General features: G+C 43.4%; 1 protein-coding gene and 1 pseudogene across 2 annotated transcripts in view; both read left to right on the top strand.

Moving 5' to 3' along the window:
* Positions 1 to 18,471, top strand: part of LOC108934668 (low-density lipoprotein receptor-related protein 5-like) — a 44,391-nt gene extending 25,920 nt beyond the window's left edge. The window contains exons 9-24 of one of the 2 annotated variants that reach the window (XM_018752675.2): positions 5,808 to 6,024; positions 6,619 to 6,908; positions 7,010 to 7,236; positions 7,797 to 7,981; positions 8,924 to 9,247; positions 11,127 to 11,323; positions 11,549 to 11,763; positions 13,110 to 13,300; positions 13,772 to 13,981; positions 14,211 to 14,336; positions 14,578 to 14,814; positions 15,280 to 15,390; positions 15,505 to 15,741; positions 15,994 to 16,136; positions 16,351 to 16,448; positions 17,131 to 18,471. In XM_018752675.2, the coding sequence (XP_018608191.1) occupies positions 5,808 to 6,024; positions 6,619 to 6,908; positions 7,010 to 7,236; positions 7,797 to 7,981; positions 8,924 to 9,247; positions 11,127 to 11,323; positions 11,549 to 11,763; positions 13,110 to 13,300; positions 13,772 to 13,981; positions 14,211 to 14,336; positions 14,578 to 14,814; positions 15,280 to 15,390; positions 15,505 to 15,741; positions 15,994 to 16,136; positions 16,351 to 16,448; positions 17,131 to 17,392 (3,270 nt within the window). In that variant the 3' untranslated portion in view covers positions 17,393 to 18,471. The remainder of the gene's footprint in view (positions 1 to 5,807; positions 6,025 to 6,618; positions 6,909 to 7,009; positions 7,237 to 7,796; positions 7,982 to 8,923; positions 9,248 to 11,126; positions 11,324 to 11,548; positions 11,764 to 13,109; positions 13,301 to 13,771; positions 13,982 to 14,210; positions 14,337 to 14,577; positions 14,815 to 15,279; positions 15,391 to 15,504; positions 15,742 to 15,993; positions 16,137 to 16,350; positions 16,449 to 17,130) is intronic. The other variant, XM_018752676.2, reaches the window with a different exon arrangement.
* LOC108934549 (serine/threonine-protein phosphatase 6 regulatory subunit 3-like) lies at positions 18,229 to 23,115 on the top strand (annotated as a pseudogene).
* The last annotated feature ends 2,206 nt before the right edge of the window (positions 23,116 to 25,321 follow it).

Raw genomic sequence — 25,321 nt, 5'->3', positions numbered from 1 at the left:
GTATCTTGTAATGCTGTGGCATAGATGACATACCTAATTAAAAGGGAGAGCTACAAAAAATTGTAAAGAACAAATTGAGAAGGTCATGGTGAGAACCCGTGATCTGCAGTGTTCACATTTAGCTTTGCACCAAGCCATCAGATGGCAGAGCTGTTCACAAAAGGCTTCTTGCTGTGAAAAAGTGTTTTTTAAAAAAAAAAAATCTGATTAAAAAATCCTGCACTGACATCCACTCAAAGTGTAATTCAAAAATTTGGAAATATTTATATCTTGATAGTCTTCCTCAACCTTACAAAGGTATGCATTTATACTAAATTACCAAATCCCATCAAAATGGACAGTCGCTTCAATGGTTAACATTCGTTATCGTAACAGTTTCCCGTCATTTCCTCACAGTCCAAAGCGTTTCACGTCAACTGGTGATGCTGAAATTACATTTATTTATTTAGCAGACACTTTTCTCCAAAATGACTTCCAATGGATACTATGTAGTGTTATCAGCCCACACACCTTATTCACCGTGGTGACTTACACTGCTAGATATACTACCTTACAATGGGTCATATACTGGTGTACATGTAAATGTGAAGAAGTTCCTTCCAAGATGAAGTTGGGTTATTAAATGAAACTTTTTTTTTTTATTTTTTTTTTTAAGAAATGGGCACTTGTGCCTGTTGAGGAATAGGTTTCTCATCGCTGTGTCGTACTCTGTCGTGAAAAAAAGTTAGCAGCTCTCAAAGAACCTCGGTGCCCCCTTTTAAACATTCCTTCCCGTAGGCAGAAAACTTGCGATTGTTGACGCTTTCGTGCTCACCGGTCCGATTGTCGGAAAACTGCTTTTGAAAAACGAAGAACAGCTCGATTTCGCTGGCTGCGGGAAAGAAAGAAAGAAAAGGCCTCGGCGCACGCGAGACCTCGTCTCCCGTTTACAGGACAATCCGTTTCATTTCCTGAGGGATGCGGCCCCCGCGGGCCGCTCTCGGGTTTTGAGGCCTGGCTTGGGTGGTTAAAGGGGCACGAGCTGGCCGCTCCTGTTCTGGCTATGTTTGCGGCTTATTAGCGCGGCCACTCCGAGCTTCCGCTCTCTTTACAGTGGTGTTGCGGTGAAGAGTCCACCGCCACAGCTGTTGAGCATTCTGTTCTCAATGCGTCCCATATGTGCGTTCGGCCACAATCTGTAGGAATTTACAAGCAGCAAGGCACTTTTTTTTTTTTTTTTTTTTTTTTCTCCCCCCCTCCTTTCCAGTTTGCCAGAGCTGTTTTTTTGAGACCCTATCGTGTAGCGCGCTGGGAGGAGGAGGACATTTGTTGCGTGTGAGCCCTTCATCAAAGTGTTAACGCAATTACCGTTTGGCACGGCCGGGCCAACTAGTTCAGTGCGTAATGAGAACACGCAGCCTGTTATAGCTTAATCCACAAGGTTTATTGTGTGTTGGCTGCTGTCGCTGCCGGCGCTGGTGTGTTCTTTCGCTTCGACGGAAGAAACGAAAGTGGCGGGGCTCAGGCGTCGGCGTCGGCACAGCCCTGCGCACTTGGATTGACCTTCACCTTAACTGTATAATGGGTTGGCCCACGTTGTTTTCTGATGCCGGTGGCGCTGTTGTGGGGGGCGGGGGCAGCGCGTTCAGCCGGGGTGCATACGAGGACATTCGCGCGTCCATCGCCAAGCAAGATTTCTTTATATTCTATTGGACCTCGTGTCGCTTGGAGTAGAAAGGAACGTTGAGAAACGTTGCGCTGCGAGTTGAGTTATGCTCTGCCCCCGATGATTTATGTTTTCCGTCTGAAGGAATGAAGCTTGGCTGCGATCATTTAGATTACAGGATGTTTGCACACGTTTGTTTGTGTTAATCGTTTTTCCTGGAGGAAAAAATATACCCAGTTACTCTTCCATTACTGCATGAGCGGTGCAACTTGTGAAATTGCCAGTACTTCTTTTTTTTTTTTTTTAATGCATTGTACAGCATTTAAACATCTAGGATCTGGTAAGTCTTTACTCTGTTGCTCCTGGTAACAATTTAGGCAAATTCTGAACAGCGAATTAAGTTTTCCTTTTTGACAGCAGGGAAGGGATGGGTAGCTGGGGTATCGTGTGTAAAACTGGAAAAAGCATATTGCCATTTGAGAGAAAAAAGGCAGAGGGAAGTAATCGCGTGTCTATGATTCGGAGAGGGAAGAGAAAAGTCGAGAAGAGGCACTGCCCCAGCATTTTATTTGAATTAGATTTGTACACATCTTGGCCCAAAGTAGTAAATGACAGATAAATGGACCAAGACCATTTGTAGTTGAGCCATGGCTTCAGAAGCCTGGGCCAAAACTCATGCAAAGGTCTCTAATATTTCAAAGCACGGTCGGGAACAGGGAGGTTTTTCTGTGCAAAACTCGCCTGAGGTGGATGGGGGTTATTGATGAAATTTGGCAGGGGGCAGTTGGTGCAGAAAGCTGTAAGCATGCTTGCTCCTTTCCGATAAAGTACAGCAGTCCTGATATCCTCCGTGAAAGTGATATTGCAAACCCGCCGCTGGATTCGATAACTCTGAAGTGTTTTGTTGGCCTTGTTTTTTGACCATATAAATCTTCTAATCAAGTTGTTGTCACAGGTGTCCCCCCCCCCCCCCCCCCAAAAAAAAAGCAAATAAATCTAAACTTTGGACTTTCCAGCGCTTCGCACCCTTGGTTTTGAAACCTGGATCTAAGGAAAACATGACCGATGGCCTAAAAAAACTGCACGGCTTCCTAAATTTTGATCAGCTTCTCAAAATTTCATCATAAAAATGCCTGTAATTCCCCATAAGTTGATGTTTCCTAGCTACATTTTTTTTTCTGAACAAATCAGCATTTGGGTTTGAATTTAAGTGTTTGAGAAGAAAATGTTCAATGGAATTGATTCAAAAACACTTCTCAGCTAAGATAAGTGACATGGCAAATCTGTTCTCATAATCCAGTTTCCCTGACATGTTATCTTACAGTGATCCAAGCCCTTGATGATAACGTTGCACGCAGCCGGGAAGCTGGACTTGGCTTACGGATCATGACAGGACCGTTCTGCGTACCTCTTCGCACTCAATTTGTATGCGTCTCGGTAGCAGAGGGGCCATAAAGAATGGCTTTGGAGGCAGCTCTAAATGAAGCTTTTGCAAGTTTGACTTATGTCTGAATTATAGATGAGACTTTTTGTGCTTAAATTAGTGTTTTCTGGGTCGGTTTTAAAAAAAAATTCTCCCACCATAAGGGGGCGGAGGCGTTCGGTGCTGCAGAGAAAAATGCTCCTGCCATCTTTGAGTGTCTTTCAATGGGGCTGTCCATGTCGAATCGTCTCAAAAATGAATAGTGGTTTTGTAAGAAGTTAAAAAGACTCCTGCTGATACAGAGGCCTTCAAAGTGCCGGTTTTCTTTTTTCTTTTCTTGCAGTTGCCTCATTCAATGGAGTGGGAAAAAAATAAACGTAATTTTCTGTGACTAGACTTGGTATACCAGCTTTTTCCTGCTTCCTCACCTCTATAATAAAGCGTTAATTCTTAAGCTAATAATTAGGGCAATAGTGTCGAACACTTTAAAATGGTGAGATAGAGCAACACGTGAAATCTCTGGGGTTTCTGTACTTTTGATTGAGATTTCCTTTTACTGCCTTCTTTCAGTGTCAGTTTCTGATGTTGCACCTGCCTTTCATACAGCGCTGAGAGAATTAGGTTTTTGGAGGGTGTTTTCCCAAAGAGGCGACCTGGGCAAAGTCGCTGGCCCGCTCACATTTGGACCAAAGTCAAGCACTCTTTGGTTAATCCGCTGACACGCTGGAGAAAGAGACGAGCTGGCGGAAATGTCCGGAGGTGGGAAAACATGGCTCCGTGCCGCGGGCTTTGCTTGTACCTGGATTAGAGCAGGAAGAGGCACGAAGCCCTCCTGCTTTCCCCAACTCACTTAGAAATGTGTTTGGCCTTCCCTTGACTTCCATAGTCTTTTTGACCTCCAACATTCACAGGTGCGTCTCATAAGTGACAGTATAGCTGATAAATATTGACATCCACCAGTCTTGATGAAGTCCACGGACAGTTAAGACCCCTTTCTTTTGTAGGAGCAGTAGAAGAATGAGAAATGGATGATGTGAATATTCTAGGTCCAAAATGATATTTAATACTTTGTGAAAGCATTCATTGTTTCATAAAATGAAGTGAAGCTCAAGTCATAGAGAAGAGTTGAAGGATAGTTATCCATCCGCAGTAACTTGTGGTAAATAAGTGTATTTCCACAAAAAGAGGGAAAACAAATATGTATTATTTAATATATATTTATACGATAACTTGGTTAAATCTATTTTATTTGTGCTTGGAAGAGCATAACCCTGTTTTACCTCCCGAGTGTGTTCCACGCTGTGGCCTGATGCAAATTTGCTGACCATTTCTTAAGTTTTTGGATGCTCCTGTCAGCTTTATTCTTAATCCAACAGAAGAGATGCCTGAGCCTCTTATGATACAGACATTCGATAACGTAGAGCGGGTGCTGATCCGGCTTGCGTCGCCATCCAGATTGATTCCTTTTACGACTCTTCACGTCTGGCAGCGTGTGTGTCCCCACTGTTATTCAACCATACAAAACGAAAGGAGTGTGAAATGAAAGAGGACACATTTTTTCTCCATATGTTCAGAGATTTTTTTTTTTTTTTTTTTTTTTTAAATTTGGTTTATCCCATCCTGCCATTTCCTCTTCATCAGCTTGATTTATTTACGGGCTCTTGCCTTCCAGTCCCTCAGGAGTGATGCCGTTTGTTTTTCTTCACCGACTTTCTCCGCTGATCAGGGTCTTGATCTCCAGCAGCTTGCTGCTGTAAAATGTAATCCATATAAGAGCAAGGTGGCCCTGTTCTTTTTCTCACTCGTGGTTTTTCCCCTAATGAACAGAAGTTAGTGACTCTACCAGCTGTAGGAAGCGAGGGGTCCCGTAACTGAAATAAATCAAGTCGACACCCCCTCCAGAGCAGCCCCTGGAAGTCACCCCATATCCCCGTGCAGAGGCCACACAGGAAAGGCTCAGAATTGGAATGACACCCTGTAGGAAGTCCTTGTTTAAAGTGCCGCTTAGTGCGAAGAAGCACAAAGCCTTAATACACCCATCACTCACATACTGACATCCTAGCTGCGGAACATTATCTCCCTGTTACACAATCAAGGTGATATATTACAGCATGTCTCTTATTTACTGAAGGAGTAATTTATTCTTCTTCATAAAAGTGGCTGTAATATATCAAGCAGAATTGAAATGTTTTAATGCCAAGCAAATGGCTGAAATCCAGAGGTGACTGTAATGTATTTCCCCACAGAGGTGTAAAGTTGCAAACTCAACCCATTTCCTCTGGTCTTTTGAATAAAGCAATTTTTTCGTGCTACTTTTGTGGAGGAAGTTTGACTTGCAAACCTCTCAATTTATGTGAAATGTGGTTTTATTAAATTCCAATCTGTGAGTTTGGGGAGGTGTACTTTTCCCACTCTAAGCGCCTCATCTGACAGTTCGTGTCTGAAGGTCTCTGCGTAAATTTACAGCTGCACAGTTTTGGCCCAGAGAGCATGAGATTTGAAGGTACTGGTGGAGAGGAGACTTTTAATGACAACTGCTAATTTTTTTGCAATAGACTGAGCAGAGTGGACCAACTGAAAGATTAATATTTAAACCTCTTTATCCTTTAAAATTGTCCTTCCCTTGTGTTCAGCACTACATTTTGCCTTATTTTCATCATGGGAAATCCATGTTTAAGTATACACTCTGTACTTCACTTTGTTTTGTGTGACATGTCAATCGAAATCCTTTTTCTTCAGGTGATTAACATCAACGGGACGGACAGAAGAACAATTTTGGACGACAAACTACCCCACATCTTCGGTTTTACCCTGCTGGGGGACTACATCTACTGGACGGACTGGCAGCGACGGAGCATTGAGCGCGTGCGCAAAACGGGTGCTGCCCGTGAGATGATCATCGACCAGCTACCCGACTTGATGGGGCTGAAGGCCACCAGCGTCACCAAGGCATTCGGTGAGGACAAACCGTCAGTCCTTTTCCCCAGCTGTGCATATTTGGTGAAACACCACAGTCGTTCTAGTTGTTCGCTAGGAATACATAAAGCGCTCGTGAATACCAGCATTTTTTCAGGCTGTCCTTAAAAGAACACACATGCATTGATCTGTTGTGTTGTGGTCTTTAAATCCCGTCTGTATACTAAATATAATATTAAGGTATACTTTTTAAACTGTGTTCAGTAACGTTTGGACATAATTTTCAAAAAGCCACTATTAAGAATGGCTCATTTTTATTTGATAATAAAGTTGTTGATTAACAGTTCTCATTTGGAAAACTTTTTCTTGGGTTCAGAGGTAATATAGCTAGTCTATAAATATTTTATATATTGCTAATGGTGTTATGTTGTGTGATGGATGTTACTGCGAATTGCTCATTTGCTGTCAGATTTTGAATAATGTACTTTAAAATAGTCATTCAGAATACTTAGGAGGTTGTACCACTTAATGACATTGAAGGTAAATGCAGAATGTAAATAATGTTAATTGAGGACAAAGTAGAAAGCGAAAGATTTCAGGGCTAATGGTGCAATTGCAATGGTGAAATCTGCAGGAACCAATGCGTGTGCAGTAGACGACGGTGGCTGCAGCCACCTATGCCTCTACCGGCCACAGGGTCCACAGTGCGCCTGTCCCATGGGGCTGGAGCTGCTAAGTGACCTTTCCACGTGTGTGGTGCCAGAGGCCTTTCTGCTCTTCACTCATCGTGCCAACATCCGCAGCATCTCGCTGGGCACCAACGGCAACAATGTAGCCATCCCCCTTACCGGTGTTAAGGAGGCTTCTGCACTCGACTTTGATGTTGCAGAGAATAGGATCTACTGGACAGACATCAGCACCAAGGTGCTGTCTCGATTTGACAAAGTTCATGTTGATGTTCTCAGTAGTGGTATTGAATGAACATCCCCATTGTCTTATAGTCCGAACATGCTTTTTCCATGTAGACCATCAGTAGGGCCTTCATGAATGGCAGTTCTGTGGAGCACGTGATTGAATTTGGCCTGGACTATCCCGAGGGCATGGCTGTGGACTGGATGGGACGCAACATCTACTGGGCTGACACTGGCACCAACCGAATTGAGGTGGCCCGTTTGGACGGTCAGTACCGGCAAGTATTGGTCTGTAAGGACTTGGACAACCCTCGTGCTTTGGCACTGGACCCTGCCAATGGGTAAGAGAAAGGTCAACGATTACTGTTTTTTTCCCACTGCTGATTATTTATTATATTCTGTGATGTTCGAGTAATTCAGTGCTAATCATATTTTTCACACATACTTCTGCTCTCTTGTTAGTGCATTTCAGCTGCTGCATTTTTCAAATTGGATTTCACTTTGAACTTTCCTAGGCAATTCTGGTACGACAAAACCAGATACGTTTTCTTCAAAGTTGATGTCTTAGTGTCAGTGTCTTAAAATTTTCTTTAAGACAGTTTTGTGTTTTGATCTTTTGGTTCATTGTCTTGTTGCATGAACTATAGAGCCCTGCATTTATATATCTGTGTACCGTCTTAGCACCTCTGATAAGGATAGTTTTTGATTGCCTGAAAGGTTATGTCCACTCAGCCTACCTACCAGCACTCCCTGCATTTTTTTTTTTTTTTTTTGCACTGTTGCTGAGATCAAGACTGCTGTCAAATGTTTTTGGTTTAATTAGCTGCAGGGTTCTGTAACTATCTCGGCATCAAGCGCTGAGCTGAAGTAATTCACGTTCCTGTTCTGTGCTTTCCTCCAGCTACATGTACTGGACTGAATGGGGTGGGAAGCCCAGAATCGCACGTGCTTACATGGATGGCCACAATATTACCACATTAGTGGACAAGGTGGGCAGAGCCAATGGCCTCACCATCGATCATATGGACCAGAGGATGTACTGGACCGACTTGGACACCTGCATGATTGAGTCCTCTGACATGCTCGGTAAAAAGATCTTAGTAACTTCAGCCTCCATTCTACACCCAACCTTTTTCAACAGCTAGAACATGCACATACCCAATCACAGTATGTTTTTTTTTTTTTTTTTTTTTTTTGAGCATATTAACAACATGATTACACACACACACACACACACACATTTTCAGAACCGCTTGTCCCATACGGGGTCACGGGGAACCGGAGCCTACCCGGTAACACAGGGCGTAAGGCCGGAGGGGGAGGGGACACACCCAGGACGGGACGCCAGTCCGTCACAAGGCACCCCAAGCGGGACTCGAACCCCAGACCCACCAGAGAGCAGGACTGTGGTCCAACCCACTGCGCCACCGCGCCGCCCCTAACATGATTACATACAACATAACAATGATTTTTCAATCAATCTAACTTCTGTGAATGGTGTTTACTGAGTGTTGTGAGATAGAACTTGACACATTTATAGTGATTGATAGTATAAGTTCAAAAGAAAACTTGTGCCCAAGAAAAGCTGCCCAAATATTTGATGGTAGCTCAAGTTGTACTGATCTGTTTAACATATTTTACAGATCAGCTGCATCTTAGCTTGTCTTAGACACGCAACACTAAAAAAAAAAAAAAAAAAAAAAAACCCTCTTGTTTTTGCTAATATATCAATAATCAAAGGCAGCAGGTAACATAATGGTTAGAGCTGCTGCCTTTGCACTCACAGTTCACTGGTTCAAATCCCACCCTCCGGCTGTGGTGCTCTTGAGGAAGGTACTTACCCTGAATTCCTCCGGTAAAAATTGCCCAACTGAATTGATGGGTAAATACAGTAAATGTAGGTAGCTTAACATTGTGTCAGCTGAATTAACAAATGTAAGTGTTCCTGTTATATAGTGGCGTTTTAGAAGAAATGAGAAGTGTTCTGTCTGTTCTATTAACCATCGAGAGTGACCATGTGCTCCCCAGGCCAGCAGAGGGCGACGGTAGCCGACGACTTGCCACACCCATTTGGGCTGACCCAGTACCGGGACTACATCTACTGGACAGACTGGAACCTGCGCAGCATTGTGCGTGCTGACAAGCGCAGTGGGCTCAACCGCACCTTAATCCAGGGCCAGCTGGACTATGTTATGGACATCTTGGTGTTCCATGCTTCTCGTCAGAGTGGCTCCAACGAATGCTCGCACGGAAATGGCCAGTGTGCCCATCTATGCCTTGCCACACCGGAGGGCTCCCGGTGCCGCTGTGCATCGCACTACTCCCTAGATCCCAACGGCAAGAACTGCATCTGTGAGTGGCACAGCATCATTGGCTTTTGTTTTAGCCTGTTTTATTGCCTGTCTGGCTAGATTGAACTGCATTCACTTTCAGTTCACTTGTGTTCGCTGCCTTCAGAGTTCCATAATGGTGTAATACTTGGTTTAAAACTATGTGTAGAAGGATCTAGGTATTATGGAGTTCGTCATTCATGGTTATCACACTGGCATTGGATGTCTCTTTTCAATTTGTTGTGGCTAGTGGTTTGGATTGGCAGAAGGTATTGTTTCCACCACACTGTGTAAGACAATCTACAGCCTGCTTTTGCATTAGGGAGCGAACAGGATCCTAATGGAGGCTTTGAGAAAGACAGATGGGGGGCCTGTCACCTGAGACCTCAGGTGTGAAGGCATTTGTCTGTCAATTTTTGTCCTTTCAGCTTAGATACTTTGAATGTTTAGTGTAAAAAATTTATTTTGAACAGAGGATGACTGATTGTGGGGGCGCAGTGGGTTGGACCGGGTCCTGCTCTCCGGTGGGTCTGGGGTTCGAGTCCCGCTTGGGGTGCCTTGCGACGGACTGGTGTCCCGTCCTGGGTGTGTTCCCTCCCCCTCCGGCCTTACGCCCTGTGTTGCCGGGTAGGCTCCGGTTCCCTGCGACCCCATATGGGACAAGCGGTTCTGAAAATGTGTGTGTGTGTGTGTGTGTGTGATGACTGCTTGTCTGATCCCGCATGACTTATCGGGTCAGGTTTGTATATGAGAAGAAATAGTCCGTTGCATTATACCATTTTGGACAAAAGCGTCTGCTAAATGAGTAAATGTAAAATTTTAGCTGTCTTACACCATTGTGGTACACATTTATTTACTCTGTGGGGAAGCTATAAAATGTTCAAGTGTAAATCAATGCATTCGTCAACTGTTGTAGCATACGGATGGGTGAGACGCATTAGCTTTGTCAGTGAGAGGATGACCCCAGGAATCTGTGTTTTATTTGCAACTAGACTTCAGTAGGCTATTGTAATAGTGATTGCATTGCATTGTTATGTGTTAGATGTGTTGCGCTGGAAGTGAGAATAGGCCATGTTTAAACAGAAATGCGTAGTCCTGCTCGCTGAACGGAGAAAGGGGGTAAACTGGGTCATACTGGAATATACATTTGGAATATTTCTTCCAACTATTACTGGACCCAAGGCATGTTTTTGAGAACTGGCGGATTCATTTAACAAGATGAAAGATTTTACAGGCAGTTTTATGGACAACCTGGCTCAGAAAGAGTAGCGATGTCATACCCAATCCCTGACTCTAGAACTTGTGTTCAAAGATATGAAAGCTTGCGAGAATTGAAAAGGACAGATACAAAAATCTAAATTACGTGTGTAATAACCCGGAGGCTTTCTTTCTCTGCACTTGCCAGTGAGCACATTCATCAGGATGTAGTCTATCCAAATTAAAAGTAAAGGATCGATCAAAAATGAAGGTGTGCAGGTCATGTGGTGGTTAGAGCTGCTGCCTTGCACTCAGAGGGCACAGGTTCTAACCCAATCTAACTGATCTCGTTCCGTATATTAAAGTGCTACCCTGAATTGCTTCAGTTTAAAAAAAAAAAAAAAAAAAAAAAAAATAAAAATTGGCTGTTTAAGTAGGTAAATCATTGTCAGTAACTTATTACTGGAAGTTACTTTGGGGAAACACATCTATATAATACCTGTATGTAAATGCAGTGACGCTTAACATTTGTTTTCTCTGTTTCTGAAACTCGTGTGTGAATTATTGCTTTCTAAATGAGTAATGTGGTTCATTTCTGGGAGCTTCTTGAGGACTCTTCATTGGTGAGACAAAGATGGATATGCCTGGCTCTCTTTATAATGCTCTTTGTCTGTTTTCCTCTCTCCCCCATTCCTCAATCCCAGCACCCTCCAGCTTCCTACTGTTCAGTCAGAAAGCGTCCATCAGCCGCATGGTTCTGGGCGAGCAGAGCCTTGACATCATCCTCCCTATCCATGTAATGCGCAATGTGCGGGTCATCAGATACGACCCACTGGAACGCTTCATCTACTGGGTTGATGGGCGGCAGAACATCAGGAGGGCCCGTGATGATGGTTCTGAGGTTTGTTCCCAACTCAGGTCCCTCAGGAAGTAAACCACTCAATTGGTGGAAGTAATCTTTTGCTGAGTTTCAATTAAAAAAAAAAAAAAAAAAAGAAATACTATTTTTTTTTAAACTGTTAAAATGGTACGCTAAGGATTGGCTGATTTCATGTTTTACACAACATTCTTCAGGTTCTTTTGCTCCCCATACTAACTTTTCCTCCACTATCTTGGACCTCCGCAGTCTTTTGTGGTTGTGTCAAACACACCCGGTCAACAGCAGAACCTGGAAAAGCAGCCCCATGACTTCAGCCTGGACCCGTACAGTCGCTCTCTCTTCTGGACCTGTGAGATCACCAACACCATCAATGCCCATCGTCTGGATGGGGTCTTTGTTGGTGTAATTCTGAAGGATGACGTAGACAAGCCACGTGCCATCGTGGTCAATGCTGAGAGAGGGTAAAGTGGGCTTGATAACTGGGGGAAGTTCAAGTTAAAGTGCTGCAATACATCACAGTAGCAAAAGACGTCAGTACTTTGTATGCACACGTGGGTCACGTTGACTCGCTCAGCTGTCGGGTTTGTAGATTTCAAATAAATGGCTGCATTATAGCTTGATTAGATATTGGTTCAGAATCTTTCCCTTTGCACGGCGGAACACCTCTCTGAAACGGCCAGAGTAAGCAGGGACGTGGTTGTGCACTTCTCGGTCCATGTGCAGAGCAGATGGCTGTCTGTGGTTATGTTCTGTTTTCCTCTGTCGTGGTTCAGCGTGATCCGTGTTTTGGCTAGCCCTCCTGTAGCTGTGTGCCCACTATTAGTGTGAGTGCGGTGCCTGTTAGCTTCCATTCAGTTAAACATGTCTCTTTTAGGGGGTTCGCTGGAACATGTTTGTGTTAATAGGGATCTGGACAGTGTTTGGCAGAATAACAAAGTGGCCATATTGATGGCAATTAACCTATATTTGGTCAGTGAAGCCGGAGCTTATTATGCTTGCTTTTAATGACAGGAAACATTGAATCCACCAAAATGAAAGACTTTTTTATCAGTTAGCTCAATCTAATAGGGATGGTCTGTAGCTTATTAGCAGTAGGCTTGAAGCCCATGGTTTGGATGCCCAGAAATAAGAATATTCAGTACCTTTTTCTTAGTTTATCAGAGCACAGCAGTGCCTCAAGTTTTCCTGTAATGGGAGAAACTGAGAGATGCAGAAAATGCTTTATTTAATTGCTAAGATAGCCTCTGAAGCAAAGTCAATTTCCAGTGACAATAGGTCATTATGAGGCTAATTGGAGAAAACGTGATATCTGCACTGAAGTGCCTCAACACAACTATGTGCCTGATTTAAGGGTGAGTTCAGGCAAAACTACTGAGATAAATTACAGAAAATTTCAAAGGCGGTCTGAAACATCTTCACGTAGTTAATCTAGGTGCTTGTCTAACTCCACGAATAAAGATGTGAAGAAGTTATACACTCTGACATTCATAAAGGAGCAAACCAAATAGCTAACAGATGAGAATATATTTTTCAGATTTTTCTGTCTTTGAACAACTAGAGCGAATGGTCCTTTTGGCTGCTGATATTGCATATAGTCAGTTTATGTTAAGCGGCCAAATATCAGGTTCAGTCGGCCTGTCTATATAAATCTGTGCCACTCCATACTGAACTGATTTAACTCTCTGGTTAAATTCAAGTTTCTTTCAAAAATATTGATTTATTGGGACAGCAGCCAACAAGAATTGAATTCTTGTGATTGTTTTTGATTTAAAATAGAGATTCATTTCTGTGCTCTCTTGTGCTGCAGATACATGTATTTCACCACCGTGCAGGAGCACTCTGCCAAAATCGAGCGAGCATCCCTGGACGGGACGGAGCGCGAGTCTCTCTTCACCACGGGCCTGATCCGGCCTGTAGCCCTGACTCTGGACAATCAGCTGGGCAAACTTTTCTGGGCTGACGCAGACCTGAAGCGTATTGAGAGCAGTGACTTCTCTGGTGAGTTCCAGTAGCTTTACGATCACTTGAATAAAGTACTCGTACGGCTCGGGTACGTTACCTGATTGATTTGGAGCATTTCACCTTGTTAGTACGCTTTCCCCAAAGCCTTCCCCTTCCAAAACTTTCTGCCGTCCCTCTAAATAAGCTACTACGTAAGACTAATGTAAATGTTTGTACAGGTGAGTTATCTAAAATTGACGCAATTGAAAGAAATCAGAGCCAGCCAGTTTAGTCTTTTCCAAGGCAGTATGATTACACTCTTTGGGTAGGCCCAGTTACCCCTTTCTGGACATTGTGCAATCAGTTTCTGTGACTATAAATGTGGGGCCCTCCGCATTTAAACAATAATCCACTACCGACAAACTAGTTCTGATAATTCAGTAACGACTTAATTTGGTACCATGATTCTCAAGAATATGGTTTTAAAAGCTGTGTGAGGTACTCTTCATGTATTGGCCTTTCTTTTAGGAGCCAACCGGATCACGCTGCAGGACTCAAACATCTTGCAGCCAGTGGGGTTAACGGTTCTGGGCGAACACCTGTACTGGATTGACCGGCAGCAGCAGATGATTGAACGCGTGGACAAGCTCACAGGGGAAAAGAGAACTCGCATTCAAGGCCGCATTGTGCATCTGACTAGCATATATGCTGTGGAGGATGTGGACCCAGAGGAGTTTGGTATGATTGCTCAGTTCACCACCTTTGTGTATTGAAGAACGTGTTCATGTTCACGCCTGAATTTAACTGTAGTGGAAATAAATAAGTGAACAGTGTGACTTCCATTCAGTCAGAACATTGTATACTCTTCTGCTTGGTGTCTCTGTTTTTGCCTGCATTCAGCCAGGCTGTTGCAGTTCGATGTTGCATTATCCTCAGCAGCATCAGCTAACTAATTTCCCTGTTGCAGCATCACATCCCTGTTACCTTGACAACGGAGGCTGCTCCCACATCTGCATTGCAAAAGGAGATGGGACGCCACGCTGCTCCTGTCCTATGCATCTTGTACTGCTTCAGAACCTGCTCACCTGTGGAGGTAGGCATTTCCACCCACACCTTTTTAGGCTAAACGTACAACAGTATTTTTTGCAAGGACAGAAATTGTAATGAATCAGGTCTCTGCTGCTGCAGCTTAGTGTTTTGGTGTGATTTGCAAACTTCCGTACATCTCCTGTCAGCCTGAAGCGTGACTTTATTCTTATGTACACATCAGCTTTATGTTGCGAAAACAACTCATCCCTAAGTTCTAACCCTGATACACCCCTGACCCCCTACAGAGCCGCCCACCTGCTCCACAGAGCAGTTCACCTGTGCCACTGGTGAAATCGTCTGCATCCCGATGGTGTGGCGCTGCGACGGGTTGGCCGAGTGCGATGACAACAGCGATGAAGAGAATTGCCCACTGTGCACAGTTCACCAGTTCCAGTGTGACAAAGGCCAGTGCATTGATGCCCATCTGCGCTGCAATGGAGAGGCTGACTGTGCAGACAACTCTGATGAGCAGGACTGTGATAGTGAGCAAACCTTCTGACTTCTCACTGTATACATACCATCCTTCAGAGTTTTATGTTAACTTGTTCAGACGTGCGAGTTGTGAATACACACACACACACACACACACACACACACACACACACAAACACACCATCTGAAACCGCTTGTCCCATACGGGGTCGCGGAGAGCCGGAGCCTAACCCGGCAACACAGGGCAAAGGGCTGGAGGGAGAGGGGACACACCCAGGACGGGACGCCAGTCCGTCGCAAGGCACCCCAAGCGGGACATGAACCCCAGACCCACCCGAGAGCAGGACCCGGTCCAACCCACTGCGCCACCGCGCGCTCCCCTCCCTGAGTTATGAATGCACTCTTGATTTTTATAAACCACCATTTTCGCACTAAGACCTGTCAGACTAACTGGATCTATAGCTTATGTGGGACGTTGCACATAGAACAAGTTATTGACCATTTTGTTCTTACAGCTGTCTGCCTGCCCAGCCAGTTTCACTGTGGAAAGAACCAGTGCATTGAGAAAAAGCAGCAGTGCGACTCTTACATGGACTGTGCAGACAACTCGGACGAGCTCTTCTGTGGTGCGTTTTTTTTTCTCTTCTATTTTTTTTTCAGTAATACCAATGGAACTGGAGCCGCAAGCTAGTTCATGCTACAGAGCTCATGTTGCTCTGTTTTATCCCTCTTTTCTACAGACATGCTCACAGCTCCGCCTCGCATCTACCAGGCTGATTCCAGCACTGTAGGCCCCGTCATAGGCATCATCCTGTCCGTTTTTGTGATGGGTGGAATGTACTTCGTCTGTCAACGTGTTGTCTGCCTCTGGTACAAGCGGCCCAGTGGAGCCTTCCCTCATGAGTACATCAGCGGAACACCCCACGTGCCCCTAAACTTCATTGATCCGGGTAGCTCACAGCACAGCACTTTCGCGGGTGAGACCCCACATTTAAGTTCCTAGTCACTGTTGGTACGTTGTGGAGGAGATCGCTCACCTGATCCTATGTCAGTATAGTCTGAAAGAAGTTTTGTTGGCTTACGAATGCGGGCCAGAATAAGCTCACACAACTCCCCGTCTAGCTGAAATGTGTTCCAACAAGTCATATGTAGACCAAGATGCTTTGTCGCTGTGCATCCAATAGTATGGTCCTGTGTTCGGAGACTCAAGTTATTTTGTGTTGAAACAGGTATCACTTGTGAGAAGTCCATGATGAGCTCCCCGAGCCTGATGGGAAGCAGTAACAGTGGAGCACCACTCTATGACAGAACCCATGTCACCGGTGCTTCTTCCAGTAGCTCCTCCAGCTCCAAGGCAGCGTTTTACCCGCAGGTACAAAACTCCACGTTCATATGTTCTGTAGCAGGTGGGCGGCTCTGTAGGGGGTCAGGGCTATATCAGGGTTAGAACTTATGGATGAGTTGTTGTTTTCTCAACATAAATGATAAATGATGTGTACATAAGAATAAAGTCATGCTTCAGAGTGGCAAAGTAATGGTGTTCCATTTTTTAAACATGTGGCTTATCTCTGTCTCTGATTGTCCAGATGCTGAACCCTCCTCCTTCCCCAGCCACGGACCGCTCATTATATAATGTCGAGCTCTTTTACTCCTCCAATAGCCCCTCAACCATCAGATCCTACAGGTATGTTCTTCCTAACAGCATACCCAAAGTAAAGTCAACAGTTTACTATTTTAAGCAGAAGTGCTGTTAGAAGAAGAGTGGGTAATCAGAACTGTTCTCTTCCAGAGCAGTTTTCACTGGTTTAGACTTTGAAAATTAACACCTCCGTAAGTTAGACTACAGGATATGAACACCTCAGGGCATATGGGGTTTTTAGATCTATATACCAGTGTTTCAACAGCAGCCTGCCAGACTGTTGAAATGAGGCCTATGTGCATTCTGCCTGAAACGGGCATAAACCCATTGTGACAGCAGTATGTCTCAACCATAATGGACAGCAAAAGAAAATGTGGAGATTACAAAAATAGGTTTGGCTGCCTGCCTTCTGATCCTTTTTGAACGAGTAATTTTCCCTGTCCAGCATTTCTAATCTTTATAAAAAAAAAAAATTACTAGTCATGGATAATATTACATCATCTTCATGTTACATCTATGTTCAGTGACTGTTTTTATAGGTCTGAGGCTCAGCTGTAAAAATAATCAGGCCATAAACAAATAATTATTAATTTGTTGCTTAGCTTACTCATTTTTCCAGCTGAGTGTTCTGCTGAAGCAATGGGGGATGGATGCTTAAGGGTGCTAAAGCAATGGCAGGTCCATGTCTTTGGTCATTGTGATGTTGAAACTGCACTTCATCCCTCAGGCCTTATCTGATGCGAGGTGTGGCTCCGCCCACCACGCCCTGCAGCACAGATGTGTGTGACAGCGACTACGCCCCCAGTAGGTGGAAGAGCAACAAATACAACATGGACCTGAACTCAGACTCAGACCCCTACCCGCCTCCCCCTACCCCTCGGAGCCAGTACTTGTCGGCAGAGGAAAGCTGCCCTCCGTCGCCCTCTACTGAACACAGCTACTTCCACCTGGGCCCCCCTCCTCCTTCACCCTGCACTGATTCCTCCTGACCTCAGGAAACCAGCATACCTGTATATACTTTTAAATATGAACAAATAAAGCTATTTTATAAACTTCTGTGGGGATAAATGATGCTGAACTCTGCTAGGCCATATGAATCGATTTTACAGCTAATTTGCAGTTTATTTTTAATTTTTTTTTTTTTTATCTTTATATGTCCAATAAGTTTGTTTCTGACTTGTGAGCCCTGCATTCTGAAAAATCTGTGAAAAAACTTGTGCCCGTTGAAAATCATGTATTTACATTTCTGACACGAGAGCTTACAGTGCAGTTGTCTTAAGAGCCGCTCTAGTATGTGGTCACAGGAAGGCCGTTCCCACTGTAACCACTGGTTTGAAGGAATGACTTGTCTTCCTACTGAAACACAACGTGAGTAGCCAACCTGCACTACTGCTGCCAACATCATTTTGAACATACAAATGTAAGTATCGTGGAGTTTTTTTTTTCCATGAATATGAAATCGCCAAGGGTTTCTTCAGTTTTCATTATCCAAATCAGTGTGTCTGCTGCTACTGTACAATGTACCTTTTTTTTCTAAAGAATTGCAAAAGCCTCCAATGCTCAGAATTCCATTGTCAATGAATTTACAGAAATGTCTATATATTGTTCAAATATAATGTATTAATTGTTCTTATTGATTGAAATTTTTTATTCTGTACAGATCAGTATGAATGAATGTGCATGTACTTTGTGAAATAAGAACTCTGCAATGAATGATAGTCATAAATGCCCTGTTAGTGGAATAGATCTATGCCAGTGTAAGCTTGCACACTATGATGTTTTTAATCATCCATTACTGTTAACTTGAAGAAGGAAAAAATTGAAGATGGTACTCTACATGAAAAAGTACATCCAGAAAAACTTCTTCACCATCAAGTGCTATGTTCTCCTGTCTCCTCTGCGAGGCGAATGTGGTATATAACGAAAATAGTGTCTAGCCTGAATAGGCCTGCATTACAATAGAAATAGTATTGGCTTAAGTCTCCTTTTTGGGTTACTAGAAGAAAGGATCTTGTGAAAGTAAATACAATTTGCATAAATGGTGAATACAGAAACAACTGAGAACAGACATTCTTGTAATCGGTCTCCTTTCCCTTGCTTCCCGCTTCCATAAATTATGATGTGTACACTCTTGGAAAGGATATACAGCTGTATGATGCTCCAGTGTTCTCCCAAATTGTTCACTTGGATTTGGTATGTTAGAAATCGACTGGTACGAGCTTGTCTGAAAAAAACCATGTAAATGTGTCCAAAGCGTTAATTTTCAACAATGAAACCCTCTGATTATGGGTTACCAAGTAGCGCAGAGAAAATAAATGTCTTGAATAGTAAAAGCATAGGAATGTATTGTGCGAGATAAATTCAGATTGTTTTATCACCTGGAGCACGTGCTATGGTTTTTCTCAGTCCTTGTGGTATCATCACACTTGTGGTCTTTTAGATGCTAGTGACATTTGGAGCAGTGAAATGAAGAATGCCAACACCTGTGCTCTGAACACACATTAGTCAACCAACAAGAGGTCTAGGTCCAGCTCTCTGTTGTCATATAGTAGTCCCTGTGGTGACCAACTAAACAAGCCAGTTTACCCTTCATCCTCGCCACATGCCTTCAACCCCACCATCTTGCTTGAGCCCCAAAACGCTTCCTCGCTGCCTTGTTTTTTTGCGTACAACTGCCTTGTAAAGTCACCCCCCTACGATACTTTTCTAAATTATATTTTAGGGGATGCTGTGTGCTGGGAAATGTTTTCGTTTTTACTATGATAAGACTGTAAAAAGGTAAAAGGAAGCACTCTAAAAGGAGACATTTGCCTTATAGGATGGTAAGACTGCGAAAATCCATTTTGACCGTCTAAGAAACAAGACATTTCAGTCCAAGCATCGCTTCACACAGCTGTTCTGTCAGGCTGAAGGAGAAGCTCAGATTGATAAGGCCTTTTTGTTTTTTGGCTGACTCTGCTGTAGAAACCTCTCCATCCTCCTTTGGTAACATATTTGTCTTTTATAGACCAGGTAAGTTATTTTATTTTTGAAATGGCCGTGTTATGATGTAAACCTTATTGATGAATAGGCGAACATCAGGGAAGGCTTCGGGATACTTCAACAATGAGCCGGCTAACAACCTTTGCTGAAGGTATTCTGTGTTTATTTTAGCCTGGGTGCGAAACCCAGGTCCCCGCAGCCCCAGAGGTAAGTTGATTAACTGTACTGAATCGAGGGTGTGCGAAGTGTTTGTTTTCTCAAGGGCTGTGCGTGGAGCTCGTGCAGCGACTCTGGGTTGGTGCATGCTGGAGCTCTGCTCTAGGACTAGCAGGGAAACCAAGTGCATTCTGCTATATCCTCATCACCACTCAGCAGGTCTGCCTGTCACAGCACAGATACCAGGGTAAGGAAGGGGCTGGGGTGTCCTTGAGAAGTCGACTCTGACACCCAGAACCCAAGAGGCCTGTTCTTGTACACACATCGACAGGGAAGACGCAAAATATGTTGGTGGCGTTTGGAAAGGGGAGCAAGGCTATCGTTGATGGTGCGGCATATGTGTTTTTTTTTTTTTTTTTTTTTTATGTTTTATGATTCTGCAGAATTTTTTTAAAAAATATTTTTCAAATTGACATTTTGAGAAATGCTTTGTGTAAGTATGCACACCATGAGTGGACACTGCTGCTTAGTATTTACATAATCTGAATCTTATCCATTATATTGTACATGCATGCATTGCATTCTTTAAAATATTTTTTTACTGAAACATTTCACATTAGTGCTATTCTCAAGGTTACAACATCAACATCCTAATATCTCCCCGCCCCCCCCAAATGTTCACTTTTAGATGCAGAAAGTGCAAAAATTAAGTACATGCTTTGTGAGGTTCATTATCATCTGCTGCCCTCTATGGAGGATTTTTGGAAGAATATTTTATATAGTGTAACCTTGTTTAAGCTCCGTTACTGTATAGAAGGACCTGTTTGTCTCATTGCAGATCAACCATTTGTTTGAAATTTCAAGCGTAGAGACATCCTGGACAATCATATACAAATCAAAAAAGGACAGATGGACAAACGTGTAGTGAACACATAAGGAATGAGTACCTTGTTGACGTGCTTGGTAGTAATAAACATTTCAAATGAGCAGGAAAATCTAGATTACTAATTGCAACACAAATCATAATTATGGTAAATGTGCAGTTGAAAATAGTGTCTCACTGACTTTGTTTTTGCACGATAAGGCACAGTGGTGCAGCAGGTAGTGCCTGTGAGGAGTTTGCATGTTTTATACATGTTCACATGGGTTTCCTCCAGGTGCTCTGGTTTCCTTCCACAGTCCAAAGAAATGCGCTTCATACGAATTGGTCACTTGTGGGTAAAGGTTAATACATTATTAATTTGTGTGTCAGTATTTTTATTTATTTATTTTTTTTTAACTCTGTAAAGCCTTCCATTGTTCTTCCATTTGCAGGTGATTGCTGATTGGTGGCGGTTGATGGGTCGTCTGCCTTATGCGTTCTGTTTCCGACGGTTTCTCTTGCCACCGAAACCTGTGATGCCTCTAATGGGAAAGGAGTCGCAACAAGAAGCATTAATTTTTCTTGAATTATTCTGACCTTCACGTTACTGCCTTAACCAGGTACAGTTTTACAGAAGACATTTCACTGTTCAGTAATGATTAAATGAGTTGGCTCTGTATTGGTTACAGAGTATAGCTATGAATTGTAGTTGGAGTAAGTTAATTTTTGTCCATGAAAGTGTCATAAATGAGAAGTAGGCTTGTAAATTTGCATGTGAACTTTATTACCCAGCTCTCTTGCTCGGAGGCAGGTGAAATCAGGAGTTTATCAAACTGGCTGATCCAGCATCTTGCATCTGGGAACTCATCCTTTCTTTAAATAACTTGCTTCAGATCACGCGCCCCTTGTTGCGTGGCAGTAACGACACCGTGTCCTGGAAGTTCGACCTGCGTGCAACATCCCGTATTGACACGTCGCTTGAGAAGGACGACGTGACTCCGACAGAGTTGATGGATGAGGAGGATGTTCTGCAGGAGTGCAAAGCCCTCGACCGTAAGCTGGCGGACTTCCTGGTGCAGCCGCAGTGATTGGAGGACCTGGTCAACCTCATTACTCGGGAGCCCTGCAGCGATACGGACGAGAAGCTCAAGTACAAGTAAGTAGGTTTTGGTGTCCTGTGTTTCAGAGTAAAGAATATTGCGTAATCCTTTGTGCTGTTGTAGCATTTTTTACGAAGAGTCTTTTTCTTTATGTTTTTAGTTTGGAGGACAGATTATCATGTGAAATTGTGTAACACCAGTGTTTGGTGTATCCAGGTACCCCAACATATCCTGTGAGCTTCTCACTTGTGATGTGGCTGAAGTCAACAACTGGCTGGGTGAGGATGAAGCATTGAGGATGAAGCTCTATGGATTCCTGCAGAATGACCCCCCCCAACCCTCTGTTGGCAAGTTTCTTCAACAACTTCTTGGGCGTTCTCATGAGCAGGAAGCCCGACCATGTAGGCTTGAAGAACAACCTTTCTTATTAAAAACCCAGATAATTGGCAAATAATCATTCTGTTGTGTTTATATGTTTTTTTGCTGACTCACAACTTCTCTTGTAGATGTATCCTGCCTTGAGCCCCATTTTTCCAGGATAAACTTTGAACTACAACAACCTTTCATAGGACAGTTAATAATTATAGATGCACAGAAATACTCTGCAGGTTTTTCCCTATTATAAAACTCCATCCTGACTCAAAAGCCCGTCTGTAGCACGGCGATCAAACACACTCATTCACTCACACATACACACAAAGGGAAATTTAGAGTCACCTGACACTCTCTTTTTTTTTTTTTTTTGCCCAAAAGGAAAAAGTACTGAGGGAAGACTTTGTGTGTCTAATGATAAAGAATATACTGTAGGTACCTCAGCTATTATGGACTTGCTGCTTAGGATGCTGACCTGCATTGAACCACAGCATTTTAGGCGTGATGTTTTAAATGTGAGTGCGAATTTCTTAGCCTTCTCTCCTTCTGGGACATGTGATTTTTGTTGACAAATTGATTTGTGGTCAGAAAGATGGTATGTCTGCCTATACGTTTTAAATCAGACTGGTAAAAAAAAAGCTATTTGAAAACAGTTTCCTGTCTCGTGCATATGTTTTTATCAATGGCTGAATGAAGAGAAAGTTGTCCAACAGCTTGTGGACATGGTACAACCATCTCAGGATGAAGATGTAGGTGTCTAGATATCTTAGAGATGACTTTAAAAAAATAAAAAACGTACTTTTCCAGCGTGGCCATTAGAGGGTCAGGCTCCAAGATACCCTGTGCTTGAAGCATCTGGTCTCTGCTTAGAGACTGACAAACCCCCCCCCCCCACTAGCTGTCCAGCATTGTCTGACCCCCACTAGCTGTCCAGCATTGTCTGAAGGTGATGGTCTAGGCTGTGTTTTGTGGGAACCGTGCTGGGGTACAGTGAGTCTTTTGGGCCTCAAACTTCTGTGGAATGACACTTGGTTTGGTTCCTCCAGGAATGGAGCAGTGGCCAGATGATGAGAGCCAGACCCCCCCCCGACTGGCTGGAGAGCAGTTGGAGAGTGTTTCCGAAGTGGAAGAGCAGACATCTGCTGACCGCATTACAGAGACAGCCACCAATGGCTCCATGAAGGAGACTGTCAGCCTTACTGCTGATGCCAAAACTGAGAGTGCCGTTGTCAAGAGCTGAGGCTACGAACAGGACCACTAATCCTTCTGTGTGCCTCACATGACCTCCTGCCTGCTTCCCCCTCTCTATCTTCAAATAGTAACTTGTAAAAAATTAATTTGAAATATCGTATCTAGCATTTGTGCAATATGGACCCTGCATGAGAAACTTTATACTTTTTTTTACTGTGCTTAAATTCAGCTTGATTTCATGTGGAGAGGGCGCGGTGGTGCAATGGGTTGGACCAGGTCTTGCTCTCTGGTGGGTCTGGGGTTCGAGTCCCGCTTGGGGTGCCTTGTGACGGACTGGCGTCCCGTCCTGGATGTGTCCCCTCCCCTTTCAGCCTTTTGCTCTGTGTTGCCAGGTTAGCCTCCGGCTCCCCGCGACTCCGTACGGAACAAGTGGTTTCAGATGATGTGTGTGTGTGTGTGTGTGTGTCTGATTTCATGTGACGCTTTCACCAACATTTTGTAAAGGCTCATATCTAATTTGGTTACAAGTCACAGCTGATTCATAAGATATTCTGAGGTTTTCCCTCACTTGTGCTGCCGCATTTCCTTGCTCTTTTCTCCCACTGTGCTGCTGGCTACAGAGTGTTGAAATCCTGTTGGTATGTACAACCAGTTAAGGAAAAATACCAACCATGTTGTGTTTGTGTCAGAAGTGTTAATTTCACATTATCTCGTTATATTAATTTGCATGAACATCGGCGACATGAAATTCAGGTCATAGGCCATGTCTGTTCTGCATTTGGTTTCCTGTGGAAGCCTGTCTTATAAGCAACGTCCCCCATAGAGGGACCTTGTGTTTTGAGTCAGGATGGAGTTTTATAATAGGGAAAAACCTGCAGAGTATTTCTGTGCATCTATAATTATTAACTGTCCTATGAAAGGTTGTTGTAGTTCAAAGTTTATCCTGGAAAAACGGGACTCGAGGCAGGATACATACTGGATGCCCGTCTATAGCTGGGCGATCAAACTCACTCACTCACACATACACACAAAGGGAAATTTAGCGTCATCTGACGCTTTTTTTTATGTCCAGAAGGAAAAAGTACTACTGTTTTCTTGTTGCTGGATGATGGAAATGCAGAGAAGGTTACTTGAGCACTCTGTGCTAGAGAGCACTGAAACTTGGTTTAAACTGACACTTGGTTAATATGCTAGTTGTTTTACATTTACGTTTTGGACGCTTTTGTCCAAAGCCACGTACATCTCAGCAAAAGTACAATTTATGCATTACGTTAAGAGAAAGAGACATAGCTGCAGACATGTGACTCAAGAAAACCTAGTTTGTTGCCCACCACTTGCTGCACCGAGGTTCATCGTTCAAGTAGGTGCGTAAAATGCAGGATAGACAAATCCTGATACCATCCATCTTCTGTCCCGCTTGTCCTAAAAGGGTCCTGATACCCTCCTACCAATTTTTTTTTTTTTTATTTAAATATTATAAGATACACAAATAAGCAAGTACAATGCCAGAGTAGTAGTGGCTGAGTAAAGGTTGACTCTGGGGATGCTTATCGAGTTACGATACTTGAACAGTTACACTGTAAATGAGCTGGAGAGATCTTGGGCAAAATGTATCTGCAAAAGGTGAGTTTTCAGACCCTTCTTGAATATAGACAGAGTTTCCGCAGTTCTGAGTGACAGGGGAAGGTCATTCTAGCACAACAGACCCAGAACTGAGAACCTCCGTGCTTTACCTTTCGTGCGCGGGACCGCCAAGTGAGCAGAAGTAGATGATCGAAGGGGCCTGGCTGGGGTGTAGCGGTTGTCTTCAAACCTTACTATGGAGTTAATGAAGGTATGTTTAATTATGAGCTGAATTGTTATATACGAATAAAATTTCTATTGAAACAAAATATGCTCATTAAAACAGGCAGTGTCAACAGCCTGCCTTTTAATTGGGTTCAGTTTTTTTAAAATGCAGTTTGGATCCTACTTTAGAAACGGGAAGAGCTGGGAAGACTTTTTGCTGTCTGTGATTGTATGTATGTTTTTATAACCTCTTAAAATTGGTAATATTTGAAAACATATCATTTGTAATTTGTTATTGGTAATGTTATATTACTCAAAGAGCCATAAAGTTTTTTTTTTTAATGCCATAAAGTCCTCCCTCTTGATAAAATCCAAACAGCAAGCTGAAGATGGCTGTGATCGCATGTATCTATGGGGTTGAAACTCCGGCCGAAAGCCTGCGATAGTCCCATGTTGATTGTTCCTTG

This window comes from Scleropages formosus, chromosome 11, assembly GCF_900964775.1.
Source record: "Scleropages formosus chromosome 11, fSclFor1.1, whole genome shotgun sequence".
Taxonomy (NCBI): domain Eukaryota; kingdom Metazoa; phylum Chordata; class Actinopteri; order Osteoglossiformes; family Osteoglossidae; genus Scleropages; species Scleropages formosus.
Note: the sequence above shows the minus strand (reverse complement) of the source record. Positions and strands in the feature narration are given on the sequence as shown.